The 19,850-nt window shown below is 49.2% G+C and overlaps 1 protein-coding gene across 1 annotated transcript in view; it reads right to left on the minus strand.

Annotated features, from left to right (window-relative positions):
• TCP1 (t-complex 1) overlaps positions 1-19,850 on the minus strand; it is a 175,772-nt gene that overhangs the window by 85,655 nt on the left and 70,267 nt on the right. The window contains exons 6-7 of the mRNA XM_078648976.1: positions 15,262-15,443; positions 14,924-15,050 (exon numbers count right to left, since the gene is read on the minus strand). Of these exons, the coding sequence (XP_078505102.1) occupies positions 14,924-15,050; positions 15,262-15,443 (309 nt within the window). The remainder of the gene's footprint in view (positions 1-14,923; positions 15,051-15,261; positions 15,444-19,850) is intronic.

Genomic DNA, 19,850 nt, shown 5'->3' on the forward strand with positions numbered 1-19,850 from the left:
GCTGCTAAATTCATATCTATTGCATAGAATACATAGCAGTCCCTCCATTAAGGGCGGTTGCCCGTGCCAGCTGCAGAAGCTTGAAAAAGTGTTTTGAGAACAGCCTGTCCTACAGCTGCTTGCTGTTTGGAATGCACATCTACACAGTAATGTTTGGTAAACGTGTGTGGTGTAGCCCAAGTGGCTGCTCTACAAATGTCTTCCAAGGGAATGTTCCCCATGAACGCCATGGAGGCCCCCAATTTGCGTGTGGAGTGCGCCTTTGGGGGTATTGTTAAAGTGCGTTTAGCTTTTTGATAACAGATTTGAATGCACTTAACGATCCATCTGGCTATTCCTGCTTTGGAAATGGGGTTGCCTTTGTGCTGTGGTGAGAAGGCAACAAAAAGTTGTTGTGTCTTTCTAAAGTGTTGAGTTCTGTCAATGTAGTACATCAACGCCCTCCTAACGTCTAATGTATGAAGCATTCTTTCTGCTACCGTTTGTGGGTTTTGGAAGAATGCAGGCAGGTCAATAGTTTGGTTGATATGAAACTGACACCAACTTTGGAAGGAATTTAGGGTTAGTGCGGAGCACTACCCTGTTGGAATGTATTTGGATGAATGGCTTTTGGATTGTGAGCGCTTGCAGCTCGCTAACACGTCTGACCGATGTGATAGCAATGAGAAAAGCCACTTTCCACGTCAGAAATTGAATTTCGCAGGAGTGCAGTGGCTCGAAAGGTGGGCCCATCAGCCTAGTGAGGACTACATTGAGGTTCCACACTGGAGCTGGTGGTGTTCTTGGAGGAATGACTCGCTTCAGTCCCTCTAGGAAGGCTTTAATGGCAGGCACCCTGAAAACAGAGAGGTGCTGCCTATTCTGGAGATAAGCCGCTATGGCGGATAGATGTATCCGAATGGAGGCGTACGCTAGATTGCATTTGTAAAGATGTAACAAATAGCAGATGTTAGGAATGGATGCATCCAGCGGGCGGATATTGTGGTCTGTACAGTAAATGACAAACCGCTTCCATTTCGCTGCATAGCAAGCCCTGGTCGTGGGCTTCCTTGCCTCGCGGATGATGTCCATGCATTCTGGAGGCAGGTTGAGGTAGCCAAATTCTAAGACCTCAGGAGCCAGATCGCCAGATTGAGCTGTTGCGGATCTGGATGCTGAATGTCGCCATGGTTCTGCGTCAAGAGCCTGGATGTGAGATGCAGCCTTTGATGCGGTACCACGGAAAGTTCTAGAAACGTGGTGTACCATGGTTGGCGTGTCCATGTTGGAGCAACCAGGATGAGAGTCATCGAGTGTTGCTTTAGCTTTCTTGCCACCAGCGGAATGAGAGGCACTGGGGGAAAAGCATACACAAATTTGCCTGACCAGCTCATCCATATCGCATTCCCTTGCGATTCCGGGTGAGGGAACCTGGCGGCAAAGCTTTGGCATTTTGCGTTATCCCTTGTGGCAAACAGGTCTATCTCTGGATGACCCCACTGCTGGAAGTACGGGTGGAGTACTGATGGATGTTGTGAGAAGTTGGCCTGATATGCAGTGCTCACTATTCTAGTGATCACTATGTATCAGTCCAAACAACCCTTATTGATGATTGGTTGTAAGTCAACCTTGTAGACCAGCTATCCTAGTAGCATGGATACGAGCAGTCTAAGGCTAAGACTCTAGAGGGCGCGTTAAGCCAGCTGTTTTACCATCACATTACCCCTTGAACACCAAATGAAAGGACACCACACAAGTTGTTATGAAAAACAGATATTTATTTATAACAAGTCTACCCTGAACTCTTTATGAGTCAGGGAGCTAAGCACACAACAAAACTCTTACGAAAATACTTTAAGTCGCACAATTTACACAAATGCCCTAGGGGCACGAAAAACCATATACACAGTAAGTGGAATGCGAACTTGCTAGCAGGTAAGTAATACTTTTCTAGACTCAGGAATCGCTAGGCCTACAATTCTAAACACTGGGATTAGATGCAGGAGGCCTGTGGACGTCGTGTGCAGAGTGGGAACTCTCACGCGTAAAGCGGGACAAAGTCTATGGAGGCTAGCAGTTGCAAAGTTACTGTTCTCGGGCGAACCCGACTAGGTGGATCAAAAACGGGAGTGGATCCGAACACTTAGGGTGTTGGACTATGCTGGAGCACCGGAGTACTCAGGTTACCTAGCCCAGGGGCTGCGGCTGCATAGGGTTGAAGTTGCGTCGGAAACCCTCGTTGAAGATCCAGGCGCCTGAAGAAAGAGTTGCTGGCAGGCGGCCAGTGAAGAAAGTTCGGAGTGATCCAAGCCTGGATCAGGGAGGAAGAAAACTTGAAAGCAGAGGGGACCAAGTTCTGAATCACTAGCCAGTGATTAGATGGGCACCAGAGTGGCACCGGGCGAAGTCACCTCGACCAGGTGAGTGGGCGCTGCTGGGCTCTGCAGTCTCTCGGACCAGGAGGCGTTGTCGGCGACCAGGATGGAGGTGCGAGCTGTCCCACGAAGGTTCTTGCTGTCGACGTCGCTGGACCCAGGATTGGGCAACAAGTCTTGGCAAATGCAAGGCCCACGCGGTGGACCTAAAATGGCGTCTTGAGTGGACCAGGAGGGTCCAGGGTGCTCCTCTTTTGGAGGGGAGCACAGGCTAGTCTGGAGCAACCAGACCAGCAGTGTTAGTTGTCGTGGAGCGTCGTGAGGGGGCCACTAGCCAACGGGCAAGCGACCTGGACAACGCGGTGAGCAGCAAAAAGCAGAAGGGCCCCACGCCGATCTCGTGGATGCAGGGGGGCTGGACTTCGGTGCTGGAGCTGCTCAGGGTCGGGGCTTCTCTTACCCCAAAACACTCGGTCGAGGGTCACTCGGGAGTCGTGCTGGACAAGCGTCGTGCAGTTCTGAAGATGGCCGGTCCCTCGAGGTCTCGTCGCACCCACGGTTCACAGCTGGGCTGATGTAGGTTGAGGTCAGAGGTGCCAGGGAAGCCGGTTCTCGTCGTGCTGGAGCAGTCTTGATCCGAAGGAGAGACTGGCAACAAACCGCGAAGCTTGGTTGGTGCCTGCTGCTGCAGGGTGACTACTCCTTAGTCACAAGGGAGAATCTTGGGAAGAAGTCTTGAGTTCCTTTCGTGGAAAGTAGTTTCAGGATTCAAAGATGATCTGATTTGGAAGGGGGACAGTTCCTACCTTTATCCTGCAAAAGGGGCTGGCACGCGACTAAGTCCTGCCCTATGGGTGGGACTAGGAGGGGGGTGGTTACACCACTCTCCTTTGGCGGGCTTTTCCCCAGCTCAGGGTCTGGAGTGTCCCTGGAACTGGTTCAAGCCGGCCTATGCACAGTGAGCACCGGGGTGCCACTTGCAGTCACCTTCCTCTAAAGCCCTGCCTACCTAGAATACACAAAATCCTGTCCTTGCCTCCTGCTCTGGGAGGACTCCCAGCAGCAGGAGGGCAGACTTGTGTCTCGGTGGCAGCATCCATTTTGTGGAGCTAAGGCTCTGTCGAACTTTAACCGGGGTTATAGGTTACATACATGTCGTGTCCCTCTAGAAGGGTGGAATGCTAACCCCGTCGCCAGAATTGGCGAGGGGTTAGTATTCCAATTCGTATGACACCTTACTCGACATGTTTTGATAAAGCGATACCAGAGTTGGCATATAACCGCGAGGATTATAATGCACTTAAGAGTATATGGTATGCGATATCATGGAAACGGCTATGGGATGGATCCCGAAAGCCGCAGACAGGCTTAGCTCATGCCAGAGCACCATCTCACACGATTCCAAGCACTCTGCCTTCAGGATTGTCAAGGCCTGCCATAGGAGTGACTGATAGATCTGTGTGCCCATTTAGGTTTAGATATAGGAATACTATATCTACAGCAGAGGGTGAGTACACCACTCTGCCCCAGCTGTCAAGCAGCCAGTTGTGTCTGTTTGGTTAGTCAGCCCAGGGGTGGCACAATACGTGCTGCAGCCCCTCGGAGACCTCTGGGCGCACCTCAGCCCTGGGTACAGTGACTTGGAAAGGGCCCAGTGCCAATTCAGTACCTGGGTACAATTTGGAGTAGAGAGAACAGCTAGGCTGTGGGTCTGATTAGCAGGCCCACAGCCAGGGAAAGTAGTAAACCAGTGAAGCAAAAAGCAAAAATCTGGGTGATCATAGGATTGCAGACCCTACTCTCCTACAGATGTATCTCCCACTCGTGCATTTGATGGCTGTATCTGCTGAGCAGATCCGCCATCTGATTGTCCTTGCCCGGGAGGTGTTCTGCCATGAGGAAAATGTTCCTCTGAATGGCCCACTTCCACATGCTCGGAGCCAGATGAGACACCTGTGGCGAGTGAGCGCCTCCCTGTTTTTGGATGTAGTACATGGCTGTCATGTTGTCCATCCGTATCAATACGACTTTGTTCCACAGATGTACTTTGAAGGACTTTAGCGCCATGAAGATTGCCATCAATTCTAGGTAGTTGATGTGCAACTTCTGTTGCTGGGTGGACCACAGTCCCTGCACAGTGTAGTGGAGCACATGGGCTCCCCACCCTTGGAGAGATGCGTCCGTCGTTAGGATAATCTGTGGCACTGGCTCTTGGAACGGTCGTCCCTTGCAAAGGTTGTGTGGATTCCACCAATGCAGAGAGTTGTATGCCTGACCGGTCACCAACACTAGGTCTGTTAGTTGTCCCTGAGCCTGTGTCCACTGATTTGCCAAGCATTCTTGGAGCAGACGCATGTGCAACCTCGCGTGCGGGACTATGAAGATGCAGGAGGCCATCATGCCGATCAACTGCATGAACACTCTCGCTGGTAGGGAGTGTTGCGGTCTGAACCTCTGGATCAGCGATTGAATGTTGTCGATCCTGACTGGGTTTGGCTGAGCCATAGCAGTCAGGGTGTTTATTGTCGCGCCCAGATACTGCCGCACATGGGCTGGTTGAAGGTGCGACTTTGGGTAGTTTAGCGAGAACCCCAGACTGTGAAGGAGGTGATTAGTGTGGGACATGTCCGCGGCGCACTGTTGTTCCGACTTTGCTTGAACAAGCCAGTCGTCTAGTTACGGGTAGACATGTATGTTCTGCCTCCTGAGGTGCGCCGCCACTGTCGCCAGACACTTTGTAAACACTCTGGGGGCAGTAGTCACCCCGAAGGGTAGGACTTTGAACTGATAGTGCCTGTTTTGAATGGTGAACCGGAGGTATTTTCTGTGGGATGGGTGGAGTGGGATGTGGAAATAAGCATCCTTGAGGTCCAAGGTTGCTAGGAAGTCCCCTTGGTTTAGCAGGGGAAGAATTTGTTGCAGTGTCAGCATGTGAAAGTGTTCTGACAGTATATACATGTTGAGAGGGCGTAGATCCAGAATGGGTCTGAGGGATCCGTCCTTTTTTGGGATGAGGAAGTATAGGGAATAGACTCCCGTTCCTTCCTCGTCCACTGGTACGAGCCCGATTGCGCCTTTTTGCAGCATCACCACAACTTCCTGCTGCAATAAGTCCAAGTGCTCTACCGACATAGGACGGTGTCTTGGGGGAATGTTGGGAGGAGTGGATGTTCACTCCAAACAATAACCGTACTGGATAAGTTCTCACCCACCTGTCCGTGGTGATGGACGTCCAGACTGGCAGGAACTGCTGGAGTCTCCCCCCGACAGGTGTTGGATGGTCGGGGGGCAGTGACAGAGAGTCACTGTTTGTTGGCGGCAGAGGAACGGGAGTTGTTGTTCCCTCTGCCCCTGCCTTTGGCATCGTTACCTCTGTAACCCCCTCTACCCTGCTTGGGGTACGAGGATTGTGCACCACTTTTTGCGAATTGTGCTTGTTGACCCAATTGTCCTCTGGTAACACCACGTGCTCCTGAGCGCCGAAAAGTGCTTCCCCTGAATTGTTGAGACTGAAGCGCCCCATGGACTTAGCAGTCTCATTGTCCTTTTTAATCTTTTCCAGGGTGGTGTCAACATCTGGACCAAACAGTCTGTCTGGATTGACGGGCTGGTTGAGTATTGTAGTTTGAATATCGGGTTTAAAGCCAGATATGCGAAGCCAAGCTTGACGCCTTAACATGACGCTAGTGTTAATTCCCCTAGCCGCTGTATCAGCCACATCAAGTGCACACTTTATTGCTGCGTTTGAGATGAGCTTTCCCTCTTGTATGAGCATTTCGGCCCCTTCCTTAAACTCATCAGGTAGGTGTTGAAGGAGCTGTTCTAGGGTGTCGTAATGCGCCCTATCGTATCGTGCCAATAGTGCCTGTGTGTTTGCTATACGCCAGATATTGGCAGCCTGCGCAGCCACCCTTTTGCCGGATGCCTCAAGCACTTTCGACTCCTTGTCTGGGGGAGGAGCTTCACCCGTTGTTTGGGAGTTCGCCCTCTTGCGGGCATTGGCGACCACCAACGAATCCAGAGGCAACTGTCCCCGAATATATGCAGGGTCTCCAGGTGCTGGCCTGTATTTCTTCTCGATACGTGGGTTTACCACTCTCGCCCTGGTAGGTTCCTTAAAGATTTCTGGTGCATGTTTAAGGACACCTTTGAGCATAGGAAGTATTTTAACTGTTGTCTGAGACAGAGAAAGTGTCAAACAAAAAATCTTCCTCTACCGGGTCAGCATGCATGTCCACATCATGATTTGCCGCTGCCCGCTCTATCAAAGCATAAAATGCTGCTGAATCCTCTGTTGGTGATGTACGTGCCCCAAACCCCTGTGGATCTTGTAGCACTTGATGTCCACCTTGGTCCCCAGTATCGCCATATGAGTCCAGTTGAACATCAGGGTCATTGTCAACTGGGAAATTGTACTGGTCATCTTGGTCATCATCCTCTCCACCTGATTGGTTGGGGGAAGGTGATGGACTCCTTCTTGGTGGTAGCAGAACAGGTTCAACAAGGGCAGGAATGTCCTGTGCCGGCCTTTTCTTTTTCAGTGGAATGACATAGGATTCCAGTGGTTGGGAAGTGATTTTCCTTTTGTAGCGGGTCAATATTCCCGTTTGGGCATCGATGTAATGCTCTGATTGGTCTTCAGAGGCTAGATGTCGATCCAAGCTTTTGTGCGTCGAAGTTTCCGACGTGTCAGCGATTTTCGGCACCGATCTGGGTGCAAATGCCTTCGGTGCCACCTTAGGTGGCAGAGAGTAGAGAAGCTTGGTCGAGGTCTTCGGAGGTGTGTCCACCGATTTCGGAGCCGAAGGCGTGGGAGCCGTTGACGACAAAGTCTTCTCCCGAATACGTTTGAGGGAGTCGGTGACCTGCTTAGTGAAGGAAGCAGAGGGTTTAGTAACCGACGGCCGATGTTCGGTAGCGTCGGAGTCCCTCGGTGTCGACGAGTTTTCCGTCGACGAATCTTCGTTTCGAACGGGTCGCGGCTCAGTTGTAGCCTTTGGCGCCGACGCCGTTGCTGCAGATCCGGCATCTTTGTGCCGATGCGTAGTGCCTCCTGTCTTCGGGTCATGGCTTTTAGTTGACTGACTCGACTGTGCGCTTACTGGGAGGCGCCCCAGTGGCGGCCGAAGGCGTGTCAACAGTCTTCGAGGTCCGCGCCGAAGCAACTGTGCTTGACACTTAATGGACGGCCTTCTTAGAGGATGGTTCCTTGGGCACCTTTTGCGGCGCTGTCGACTCGACAGCCTTCTTCGACTTCTGTGGGCCGGAGGGTGACGGAGTCGATGAAGGAGCAGGCTTCGCTATTTTTTGTTGGACGTCGGCCATTTTTGGTTTTGTCGAATCCGATGGTTTCGGTTTTGATGGGACGTCGGCCATCTTTGGTGCCGTCGAATCCGAAGGTTTCGGTTTCGATACGTGTAATGGCGGCTCCGCTCGAGTGTCCATGGCCGGCCAGAAGGCAGGGCCGGGGATAGCGGTGCCGGGTCGTGGGTAAGGCTGAGTGGCGATCCCGTGACCTGAGCCTGAGTCATGTAGCTTTCGGGGCATAGCTCTTCCTCAGAGCTATCTTCCGCGGCCCCATAAACTTCTTCGTCGTCCCCTACCTCCGACGTATTCAAGGTCCAGGGCCTGTCCTTCGACTTGTTCTTCGGGCTCTGCCTCGACCTCCGTCGACGGTGGAGAAATCTGAAGATGATGGCTACCGCCTTCTTCTGCGGGGTCGAATATGTCGTCGGGTAACGGGGCCGCTCGCTGGGCCTCGAGGCGCGCCGCGTGCCGATGCTTGAGCGTCTTCTTTGACCTGAATTTTGAACAGGCCATGCAGTTTTCCTCGTTGTGGTCCGGCGAGAGGCATTTATTACAGACTGGATGCACGTCAATATGTGGATATTTGGATCCACAGACGGGGCAGAACTTGAACGGGCTCCGCTCCATGTTAAGTTCGTCGGGGTCTTGCTGCGACGAGAGGGCCTCGATGTCTGAAGAATTACTCTACTCCGCAGAAGTCCGGCTCAGAGAGTCTGAGGATGCTCGAGACCGTACGCAAACAATACCGACGCAGGTAACGAAGGCCTTTTGGCCTTAAGAACAAAGTTTTTCGGTTCCGACACGGAGACGTCGAAACCACATCCGAACCCAATGGCGGAAAAAAAACAATCTGGGGATGGAGTCGATGCCCCTGCGCACTGTAGTCCAGGGAAGGAGCCACCTATCTCGTGATACTTCGAAGACTCTTCCAGGACAACAATGTGCAATCATCCGGACCCAACACTAGGCGGCGATCTATGCAATAGATCTGAATTTAGCAGCCCACATGCCTCGAACACATACATATATACATACATATATACATACATACATACAATCACATGACCATATAATAGAAATGTCACATTCCTAAAAACATGAAAGAATGCAGTAACGTGAGCATGTACATACGAAGCATGAAAAAAGCGTCTGAAAAGCAGGAAGAGGGAAACCGAGGCTCACCTTAACTGAAAAGTTTACGCAGAACTGCTTGACCCACTGAAGCATCAGTCTCGCTGGCTGCGTCCAAATAGTGTTTGGTGAAAGTATGCCTGCTAGCCCAGGTTGCCGCTCTGCAGATGTGCTGAAGAGGAACTCCAGCAAAAAGAGTAGTCGTGGAAGACATGGCTCTCGTAGAATGAGCCCTTGGCGTTGTCTGCAAAGGTCTTCCTGCTTGTGTATGACAAAAGTCAATAGTTGCAGATATCCATCTTGCTATTGTTTGTTTAGACACTGCATGACCTTGACTAATTGTTCCATAGGCAACAAACAATTGATCCGATTTGCGCATTGCAGAAGTACTTTGTAAGTAAAACTTCAAACACCTCTTGATGTCCAGAGTATACAATGCCCTTTCCGCAGGGGATTGCGTGTTAGGGAAGAATGTTTTTAAAACGACTGGCTCATTCAGATGAAAATCCGAAGGCACTTTAGGCATGAATTTTGGATTTGTGCGGAGCACTACTGAAACGGACTTGAACTGCAGAAAAGGTGGCTGGACCGTGAAAGCCTGGACATCACTGACTCTTCTAGATGAAGTTAAAGCCAATAAAAGTGACACCTTCCATGTACGAAATTTCAAATCCACCATGTGAATTGGTTCAAAAGGATGGCTCATGAGTTGCGCGACCACTACATTTAGTTGCCATGATGGCGGTGGACGACGAACAAGAGGCAACATTCTGAATAGTCCCTTGAAGAACTGTTGTATTATTCTGGAAGAATAGAGTGAAGTGGACCCATCCTGGCGGTACCTTGAGATCTGCTAGGAAAACCTTTAGAGTTGCGTGCGATAATCCAGACCTTGCCAGATGTAGGAAAAACGGTAATATCTGCTCTGGCTTGGCTAGAAAAGGATGAATTATATTTGAGTGACACCAGATACAGAATCTCTTCCATTTAAGTCTATGTTTTTATTGTAGCAGGTGCTCTAGCCTTGGCTAGCACCTCTTTGCAATCTGGAGGCAAATTCAGGTGGGCGAATTCAAGGTACTCCGGCTCCAAGCTGCTAATTTCAGAGATGTCGGGTCCGGGTGGTAAATCTGACCATCCTGGATGGAGAGGAGGTCCGGAATCGGTCGAAACTGTATTGTTCGCACTCCGATAGGAGAAAGAGCTCGGTAAACCAGTATTGGCGAGGCCATCTGGGGGCAATCAGGATCAGGCGACACGGCTCTTTCTTCATTTTCCGAAGAACCCTGGGAACCAACTGTATCGGAGGAAAGGCGTAAGCATACATTTGATACCAGTTGATCAAAAAAGCATTCCCCTGAGAGTCTTTGTGGGGATGCCAGCTTGCGAAGAACTGGCATTTGCTGTTCTCCTTGGTCACAAAAAAGGTCTAGATCTGGATGACCCCACTGCTGAAATATTCGACCCACCGTGGGTTGGTGAAGTTCCCATTCGAGGGTGGACACCTTTGTCCTGCTGAGTGTCCGCCAAAACGTTTGCCGTTCCCGGTACATGGACCGCCAGCAGATTGATTGCGTCGTATTGCCCCATGTCCATATTTCTTGGGCTTCCTGAGACAGAAGAGCCGATCTGGTTCCTCCCAGTTTGTTCAAATAGTGCATGCTTGTAGTATTGTATGTGCGCACCAATACTGTGGCCCCTTGCAAGATTGCGCGAAAGGACTTGAGGGCTAGAAAGATGGCTCTCAGCTCCAACAGATTGATGTGCCAGAGTTTGTTGAGGACTCCATTTCCCGCTGATTGTTAACCCCTGAAGATGAGCTCTGTGGGGATTGTAAAGTTTGGTGAGTATTGGAGGAACGCGCAACCCTGTTGCAAATTCTCTTTGAATCCACCAGAGAAGATTTTTTCGGATTCGAGGGATGATTCTGATGGTCCTTGAACGAGCCGGAGATCTGCAGCCATTGCAGGCTGAGCTCTTCTTGTAGAGGTCTCATCCTGAGACGGCAATTCGGTATCAAAGGAATGCAAGAAGAGACCATCCCCAGAAAGATTTGAATTGTCGGGCTGAAACTGACTTTTTTAAAACTAAATTTCGAGCAATGTCCTGTATCTTGTCTTGCCTCTCGTCGGACACGAAAGCTTGTACTAACTGTGTGTCCAGGGTTACTCCCAAGAAAGCTGGTCTTTGGGATGGCTCTGGTTGTGACTTGTTGAAGTTGACGGAGAGACCCAGTGATTGGAAGAGGCCGACACCGCTGGATATGGTTGCCTGCGTTTGTGTAAGAATTCGCCTTGATAAGGCAGTCGTCCAAGTATGGAAATATTTGTATTCCCTCCAGCCGGAGGTGTGCTGCTACTGGGGCCAGGACCTTCGTGAACACCCTGGGTGCGGAGCGTAGTCCAAAGGGAAGGACCTTTAACTGATAATCCCTGCCAGCCACTCAATCGTAGGAATTTCCTGTGCGGAGGCAAAATGGGGATGTGGAAATATGCATTTGAGATCCAAGGTAGCCATGTATTCTCCCTCCGAAAGAAGATGCCGTATTTCTTGAAGTGACAGCATCCGGAACGTCAGCTTTTTCAGACACTTGTTTAGAGCACGGAGATCCAGAATTGGACGCCATTCTCGATTCTTCTTCTTTATGAGACAGAATCTGGAGTAGAAACCTGCTCCTCTGAGCCTGAGGAACCTTTTCTACTGCTCCCTTCTTTATCAAATTGATCTGGGAAAACAACTCCTTGAGATGAGCTGGAGGTGGGCCCTTAGGGGGGAGGGGGCGTTTTCGAATTCGAGGGCATGGCCCTTGGCCACAATGTCCAGGACCCACCTGTCCCAGGTTATTGAGGACCATTTTGAGTAGAAATTTGAGATTTTTCCTCCAATCTTTTTGTGAGGTTGCGGCAGTAGAGGACTCATTGTCTTTCATCCTTTCCACTATAGGCAGGCTTCCTTTTTTTGGGGGAATAATTGGTGTTGCGTTGACCTTAGGACTGGTAACGTTGGCCTTGGTAACGTTGATTTCCTTGCCTGTAGAAGGACCGGTGACTATAACCTCCTTTATCAGAGGACGATCCACGTCCTCTCGCACCTTGAAAGGGCGGCTTTCGAAATTGTAAAGTGCCCAGGGATCTAGCTGTCTCCGTGTCCTTTCTGATTGTTTGCAGGGCTTCCCCAATATACGGGCCAAACAAGAACTCTGTTCTAAGGCATGTCTAATACCTTTGCTTGAACCTCCTGGCAGAACGAAGTCGCTTTTAGCCAACCATGTCTCCGTAAAACAGCTGCTCCTGCCAATTGTCTGAATCCAGTTGAAGCTACATCAACTGCAGAGTCTATCATCTCTGCCGAGATCCTTTCACCTTCCTGCAGGATTTTCAAAGCCTCAGACTTGGAGGGCCCTGGAAGCATGTTGACATATGGAGAGATGCGAGACAACATTTGCCAGTCATACCTGCCCAGTATGACCAATGAGTTATCAGCCCGGACTGTGGTTGCTGCCATTATTGATACACGCTTACCAATTGCATCCAGACGCCTGCCGTCCCTATCCAGTGGGGCAGCGATCGGAGAGGAAGGGTTTGACTGCTTCTGTGAAGCTTGTATGATTAACGAATCTAACTTCGGATGTCCTATAAGGCAAGCTGGAGACTTATCAGGAGCCTTACATTTCTTATCTATCCTTGGCAGAACTGGAGGAATAGATGCAGGAGTAGACATGACCTTCATCCCTTCTTTCCAAATAAACTCGATAATTGGTATAGATTTAACTTGCCTCCTTGGCTGATCATTGAAATCGTAAAGGAAGCATTCTTGTTGTGTAGCATCTATGTCGATATGAAAGCGTTTTGTAGCTTTCTCCATAATATTATGACATCCTCCTATGTCCACCGGAGGTGAATCCGCAGTAGCCGGAGGCGAGGGACAAGGTGTATGCACTTGATAATCGTCCCACTCCAACATTATGGAACCTTCATCGACTTCCCCTTCATCTCTCTTCTTCCTCAGAAGATTGTGGTTCTTCAGGCTGATCGGATACTACAGGTGGGGGAGACTTCGGAGGTCTAAAATCCCAAACTGGCGTTTGCACCACAGGTGTAGGAGGCACAGAGTCCTCGGACTCCGACGGAGGAAAACGCCTGTAATAATCATTGAGCATGTGCTGAAGATTTGTTAGCAATGCTACTGGCATCTGAGCTGAGGGAACAGTTGTGTCATCTCCTGTCACAAGCTCAGGCGAATGATGGTAGTCTTGGTCGTCCTCCTGGTATTTTGATGTTCAATTCAGAAGGACTTGTAGCCGTACCAAACCTTTCATCCATATCAGATTCCTCCTCACTATCAGAGTCCAGTAACTTGAAGGGGTACTTTTTGAGGTGATAGGCGTAGAGGAGACAAAGGTTCTAGGCCACAACCGCGTCTCTGGAGCAAAGATGGCTTTGGCGTGGACGCAAAAGCTGTAGACTGTGACCAAACCTGCATGGTGGTACATGTAGACAGTTGCGGCGTCGACGGAGGCCCCATCGATGGGCTCAAAGACGGAGGTTTGGTTCCAGATAAAGAGGTCATCGTCGACGACTGAGGTGCCTTCGTCGACGACTGAGGTGCCTTCGTCGACAGTGATGAAACAGCCGTTGACGGTGGCGTTGACGAAGCTATCGTCGACAGGATCTTATTCAGCTTGGTCGTCAACGAGGCGCTACTATGGCAGACGAAGATTCCTTCGTCGACGAGATAGGTCTAACAGCAACATAGACCATAGTCGACGGTGAAGACGCCGTCGACATTAACATTTCAGGTTTAGGAGAAGTAAAAGTTGACGTAGACGTTGCGTCGACTGGGATCTTCGTCGACGGAGTAGACGGCATCGTCGACAATGGAGGCTGTTTGAGGTAAAGTCTTCTCAGAAGTCATCTTTTGAGGTAACTTTTTGGCTGTTCTTCTCGGGGGCGTGGATGGCCCCAGTTTGGCCTTAGCAGGGGGAGTAGCCTTAGAAGTGGAAGGCCTCTCAGACCCCCTTAGAAAATTGTTGCCTCTTTACAATCTTAGCCCCAGGAGAAGATAACACCTCTTCAGCAGCTCTTTTCCTAGAAGGCGTTGTAGATCCAGAGGCAATACTGCCTACCTCAGAAACAGAATAGTCTTGATCCTTGAGCTTTTGTAGCCACAAAAGCAGGTGACCTCTGTCCCTAATGGTCTTCTGAGGGAAGGTCCTACAAATCTTGCAGTCCTTCACCGGATGTTCAGGGTATAGGCAATAAATGCACTTCTTGTGGGCATCTTCCTTAAAAAGCCGGAGCTTACCACAAGAGTCACAAGGTCTGAACAAAGATTTTAGATGTAGACATTCTCAAAACTAAATTCCAGAAGGAAAATAAAGAAGTACTGAGAAGAGCTCAGGGAGACTCTTCAAACGACGTGCGGTAGAAAATCTGAGAGCCTGAGCCTCTGAGAACCTTCTGGTGGGTGCTAATGCCTGATTGGCTGCAGTTTGGGCTATACAAAATGACTAGGATAGTCATGAGTATGGAAGTTTTTTTTCTCCTGTAGCTTGAGCTACTTTACTTCCTGGTTGGTTATTACCAAGGTTTTTCTGTTATTATGGCATTTTATTGCTTTATGTACCGTGGGACTCCCACTCAGACGACGGGGAATGATTCAGGCACGTGAATCTATGATAGACACCCCAATACTGGAGAAATATTATGTACCAGCATTTAGAAAGGTTTACGACATTAGCAATTTCTATGTGAACAACTGACAACAATAAGGCACTCATGGCAAGCAGAGGGCTCTTTTCTTTTATAGAAATGTATAGCTGATCATGCCACCACTCAAGTTTGGCAGCAAGGTAAATGGGAGACAAATTGCTCCTAGTTTGTATGTAGCTATCAATTGAGAATGCTTTCTTGAGAACCAACAGGTCACACCCATTTCATGAGCACCCCGCAACCAAAAAAAAAAAAAACCCTTCAGGAAGATGCATATGCCACTACCACACGTGCTTGCCTCAAGGCTAAAATAGATATCCCTCTAATCTATACTATAACAGATAGATGTTTACTGACGACAACTGCTGCTGCACAAAAAACCACCATTACAGGTATCAACGAGAAACCCCTCCCCCGTACCTTTGTCTAATCTGGTCCAATTTTTCAGGGTCGGAAATAATAACTTGGACACCAAGCTTCATTTTTGTTTTCTGCAAGCTGAAGTCCAGGCAAGCGATCTTTGCATTAACTACTCGTTTAGTCATTCCTGAAATGAGAAAGTTCAAGTAAGGTCATTCAGAAAGGCACCATTCTTTTTTTAAATTGAAAATGACAAACATTTTCAATATAGACACATTTGGCTTCACAAAAAGACTACTGCATCACTTGTGGCAAGCAACTTGAAATACTGAGTAAGAAATATGCCCCACAGTATTTAGAAGGTCTTTGTCGAAGTCTTTGGGCTTCAACATGCTTACCTTGAGAACCAACTGTACAGTTCAATGCATAACCATTTACAAGAATGCTCTCCGACTGGCTACGACCATGTGCCTTCAAGACATTCACAGAGTTGATAGGATAACGAGCCTGTCCTTTGGCATCCGTAAATTTGACCGCCATAGCAGCATCCACAACTAAGTTACCAAAGAAATCGCTGTCACTTAAAACTAGAGTCAAGGGAAAACATTCTTAGGCAGAGTGCAAACCTATCATGACATGAACCAATTAAAAATACAATGCGTCTTTTTAGAGCCCTGCCACAGCTTGATTTTGACAACTGGCCTATTTGAAGCTGCTCTTTAAGAATTACAATTTACAAAGCCATTATACTGAAATGTACAATTAGACAAATAATAAGAGCTGCTGACATTCGCACAGGCCAGAATTTCATTTGAACCTGCTGGAAAACCAGTCTTTAAACCTAGAGCCCTGAAAGTCACAAATATTCCAGGAAACGGTCTGCAATATGATAATCTTTTCATTTAAATAACTGCGCGAAGTGCAACTGACTAAACAGCTCAATCTTTGGCAACATCTGATAAACATATTGGGCATATTTAAAAACTCACTGATTCGGATCAGAAGAAAGCATTCAATGCAAAAATGATTTTTTAATGATACAAGCTGGCACTTTAAAACAAGTATCTTTATTGCAAGAGGTTATTTCGAAGTGAAAATGTATTTTACTTGCCAAATAAACACTTAAAACATGGGGCCGCTATAAGATCCTTGAAGACAATATGGATTTTTGAAAAAACTTTCCACTATCCGTAGCTGGGAGGGTGGCGCGCTTCTAAAAATGGTGGCACTCCCATGTCTGCTGTATTTCTTCACTTCGCTGCCTATATGGATACAGAGGAAGGAGTAGTTTCTGTCCTGTAACTCCAGTTCTGTAGTAGGGGTATCTCTGTTATAGTCATAATCTAGTGAATAGTCCCGCCCATGTGCGTGGACCCCGGATCAAAAATAATCTCTTACAGTGTCAAAAAATGCAGAAATGCATAGACACTTAAGAGAGAATTTAAAGACAGATAATGCAGCCTAAAAGGCTACACTGTCCAGTACTTCAACTAGAAATTCCACCATAAAATCCACAAAACAGCAAAAGCCTGTACAGATTTCCATTGCTTTAACAGCAAACTCCCTCAGGAATGATAGAGAGAAGAACCTGGACAGACAAGCCCCATAGGCTGCCATTATGTGGCTCAGAACAGGATACTGTGCCTTTAAGAGAATCTTCCAGAACCTTCTCCCAGTATCCCAGAATGCATAGCAATTCCAACTTACTTTCAGTTCTTTTTGAAGGCACAACACGCCAGACCTGTAGCATTCCTTAAAGGAATACGTCTCTCTCCACCGGGGAGGACGCTTACGACTATAACAGAGATACCCCTACTACAGAACTGGAGTTACAGGACAGAAACTACTCCTTCTGTAGTAGGGGATCTCAGTGTATAGTCATAATCTAGTGAATAGAATGGCAAGCCCATCCCCACACCAAAGCGGCGGTGGAGAAAAGAGAATCAACACCACTATTGTGCGAACAGATTTCGCAGTGAAGCCTGTCCAACCTGAGCATCTGCCCTAGCATCAGTGTCCAGGCAGTAATGCTTGGCAAAGGTATGAACCGACTTCCAAGTGGCCGCCTTGCAGATTTCTGCAATCGGAACATTACGGAGCAATGCTGTCGTGGCAGCCTTGCCCCTGGTGGAATGAGCCTTAGGCTTACCTCCGAAGGTCTTATTAGCTTTTTGGTAACACAGCTGTATGCAGGAAACAATCCACCTAGAGATAGACTGCTTAGAGGTCGCAAGACCGGTCCGGACTGATCCATAATTGATGAACAATTGGTCTGACCTACGAATATCACTGGTTTTATCCAGATAAAATTTCAGCATCCTCCTAACATCCAGGGAATGCAAAGACCTTTCCGCTGGAGACGAAGGATTCTGAAAGAACGTAGGTAAAGTTATAGCCTGGTTGATATGAAAATCAGAAACAACCTTGGGAAGAAACTTAGGGTGAGTACGCATAACAACCTTAGCAGCATGAAATACAGTATAAGGTTCTTGGCAACACAACGCCTGAATTTCACTCACCCTGCGGGCCGATGTAATGGCCACGAGGAACGCCGCCTTCCAGGACAGGTACTGCAACGAAGCCTTATGAATAGGTTCAAAAGGCTCCTTCATCAACCTGGACAGCACCACATTGTTTCCATGAAGGCGAAGGAAGCCTGACAGGAGGGAATACTTTCTTCAAGCCTTCTAGAAAATCCTTGATCCCAGGGATCTGGAAGAAGGAAGTCTGTGAAGGGCATTTCCTGTAGGCAGTCAAAGCAGCCAGATGAACCTTAATGGAATGGACATTAAGGCCAGACTGCGCCAGATGTAGCAGATATGGAAGGATGACATCTTCCTTGCATGTCGTAGGGTCATAGTTCTTAGACTTGCACCAGATGCAAAACCTCTTCCACTTGTAAGCATAAGAAGTCCTAGTGGAAGGTCGCTTAGCCTCCTTCAGTATGTCCATACAATCCTTTGGGAGATTCAAATGGCCATATTGCACTATTTCAGGAGCCATGCCGCCAAACTCAAAGACGAGAGGTTGGGGTGCACCATCCGCCCCCCGAACTTCGTGAGAAGGTCCGGCCTGCACGGCAGCTTCATGTGAGGAAGGAGAGACCGGTGAAGCAGGTCAGTGAACCACCACTGTCTGGGCCATTCCGGGGCAATCAGAATCATCTTCGCCCTGGATTGGGAGAGCTTGATGAGAACCGCTGGAATCAGGGGGATGGGTGGAAAAGCGTACAGAAAGCTGTTCGACCAGTTGATCCATAACCCGTTCCCCAGCGTCCCCGGCTGGTAGTACCTGGAGGCGAAGTCTCGGCATTTGCTGTTTTCGGCGGTGGCAAACAGATCTACGTCTGGAGTTCCCCACCTTGCGAAGACTTCTCCTAGTACTTCGTCGTTTATGACCCATTCGTGGTTTTCCTGAATCAGTCTGCTCAGCTCTTCTGCCTGAACATTCTGCACACCTGGCAGATGAGTGGCCGTTATCGAGAGTCCTCGAGCCAGAAGCCAATGCCAGATCGCCTGCGCCTCCAGAGACAGAGTGCGTGATCTCGAGCCCCCCTGCTTGTTGAGGTAATACATCATGGTCGTATTGTCCGTCTGTACAAGCAGAGAGTTGGTCCGGAAGGACGGTTGAAAGGCCTTCAGCGCCAAGTGAACAGCCCGGAGTTCCAGGAAATTGATGTGGTACGTGGACTCAGACGGGGACCACGTCCCTTGAATCTGCAGGTCTCCGGAGTGCGCTCCCCATCCCAGGAGAGAAGCATCCGTCACGATAGTCTGTGTGGGAATGTCCTTGTGGAAGGAACCCCTCTGAGGAGATTCTCCGCTGAACACCACCACTTCAGAGACTGAAGAGCATGTAGAGACAGTCGTATCTTGTCGTCCCAAGAGCCTCTCCTCTGGTCCCACTGATCTTCCAAGCACTCCTGCAGCGGTCTCATGTGCAGCCGCGCATGTGGTGTCAGGAAGATGCAAGAGGCCATTGATCCCAGCAGAGAAGACACCGTCCTCACTGTCGTGGATGGAGTGGACATGAGAGCCTGAGCCTTCCGAAGGAGTGATAAACGTCGCTCTTCCGAAGGAGACACGCTTGCCGACAGCGTATCAATGGAGGCTCCCAAGTACTGGAGTCGGGACAGACTTGGACATGTTGATGTGCAACCCCAGCTTGTTCAGGAGAACGCACGTCTTCTGGAAGTGTGCTTGAGCTTCCGAGAAGGAGGAGGCCTTGATCAACCAATCGTCCAGGTATGGGTAGACAAACACTTTGTTCTTCCTCCGGTGTGCCGCTACCACTGCCATGCACTTCGAGAACGTCCGGGGCACAGACTTCAGCCCGAACGGAAGTACCGTGTACTGATAGTGATTGGTGCCGACTTGAAATCGCAGGAACTTCCTGTGTTTGTGTGCAATGGGCACATGGAAGTACGCATCGTGTAGGTCTATGGCGCAAAGCCAGTCTCCCCGCTGCAGCGGAGGATAAATCTGATGCAACGACAGCATGCGAAACTTTTCTCTGCGAATCCATTTGTTTGCCTGTCGCAAGTCCAGAATGGGCCTGAACTCGTTCTTGTCCTTCTTGCGGACCAGAAAGAACCGGGAGTACAGACCTCTTCCTCTTTGAGACAGAGGTACATCTTCTATCGCCCTTTTCCTTAAAAGGATGTCGGCCTCCGCCTGGAGCTCGCGCAGTTGTTGATACTGTGAGCTGACCGGAGGAATCGATGGAGGAGGGCTGATGAACCGAAGACTGTATCCATTGCAAACAATATTCAGCACCCACTTGTCCCGAGTAATTTTTCTCCACTCTGCCAGAAAAAATTGAGCGCTTCCCCCCCACCGGAGCGGGTAACGGACGAAGGGGAAGTAACCGCTCAGGGTCGAGACCCAGCCTGGTCCTTGTTCGCGGTAGAGGACTGCTGTCCCCCTCTACCCCTCTGACGTTTCTGGAAGGGTCTTCTGTATTGCTGCTGTTGCTGCTGCTGCTGCTG

Source organism: Lissotriton helveticus, chromosome 6 (genome assembly GCF_964261635.1).
Source record: "Lissotriton helveticus chromosome 6, aLisHel1.1, whole genome shotgun sequence".
In the NCBI taxonomy this organism is placed as follows: Eukaryota; Metazoa; Chordata; class Amphibia; order Caudata; family Salamandridae; genus Lissotriton; species Lissotriton helveticus.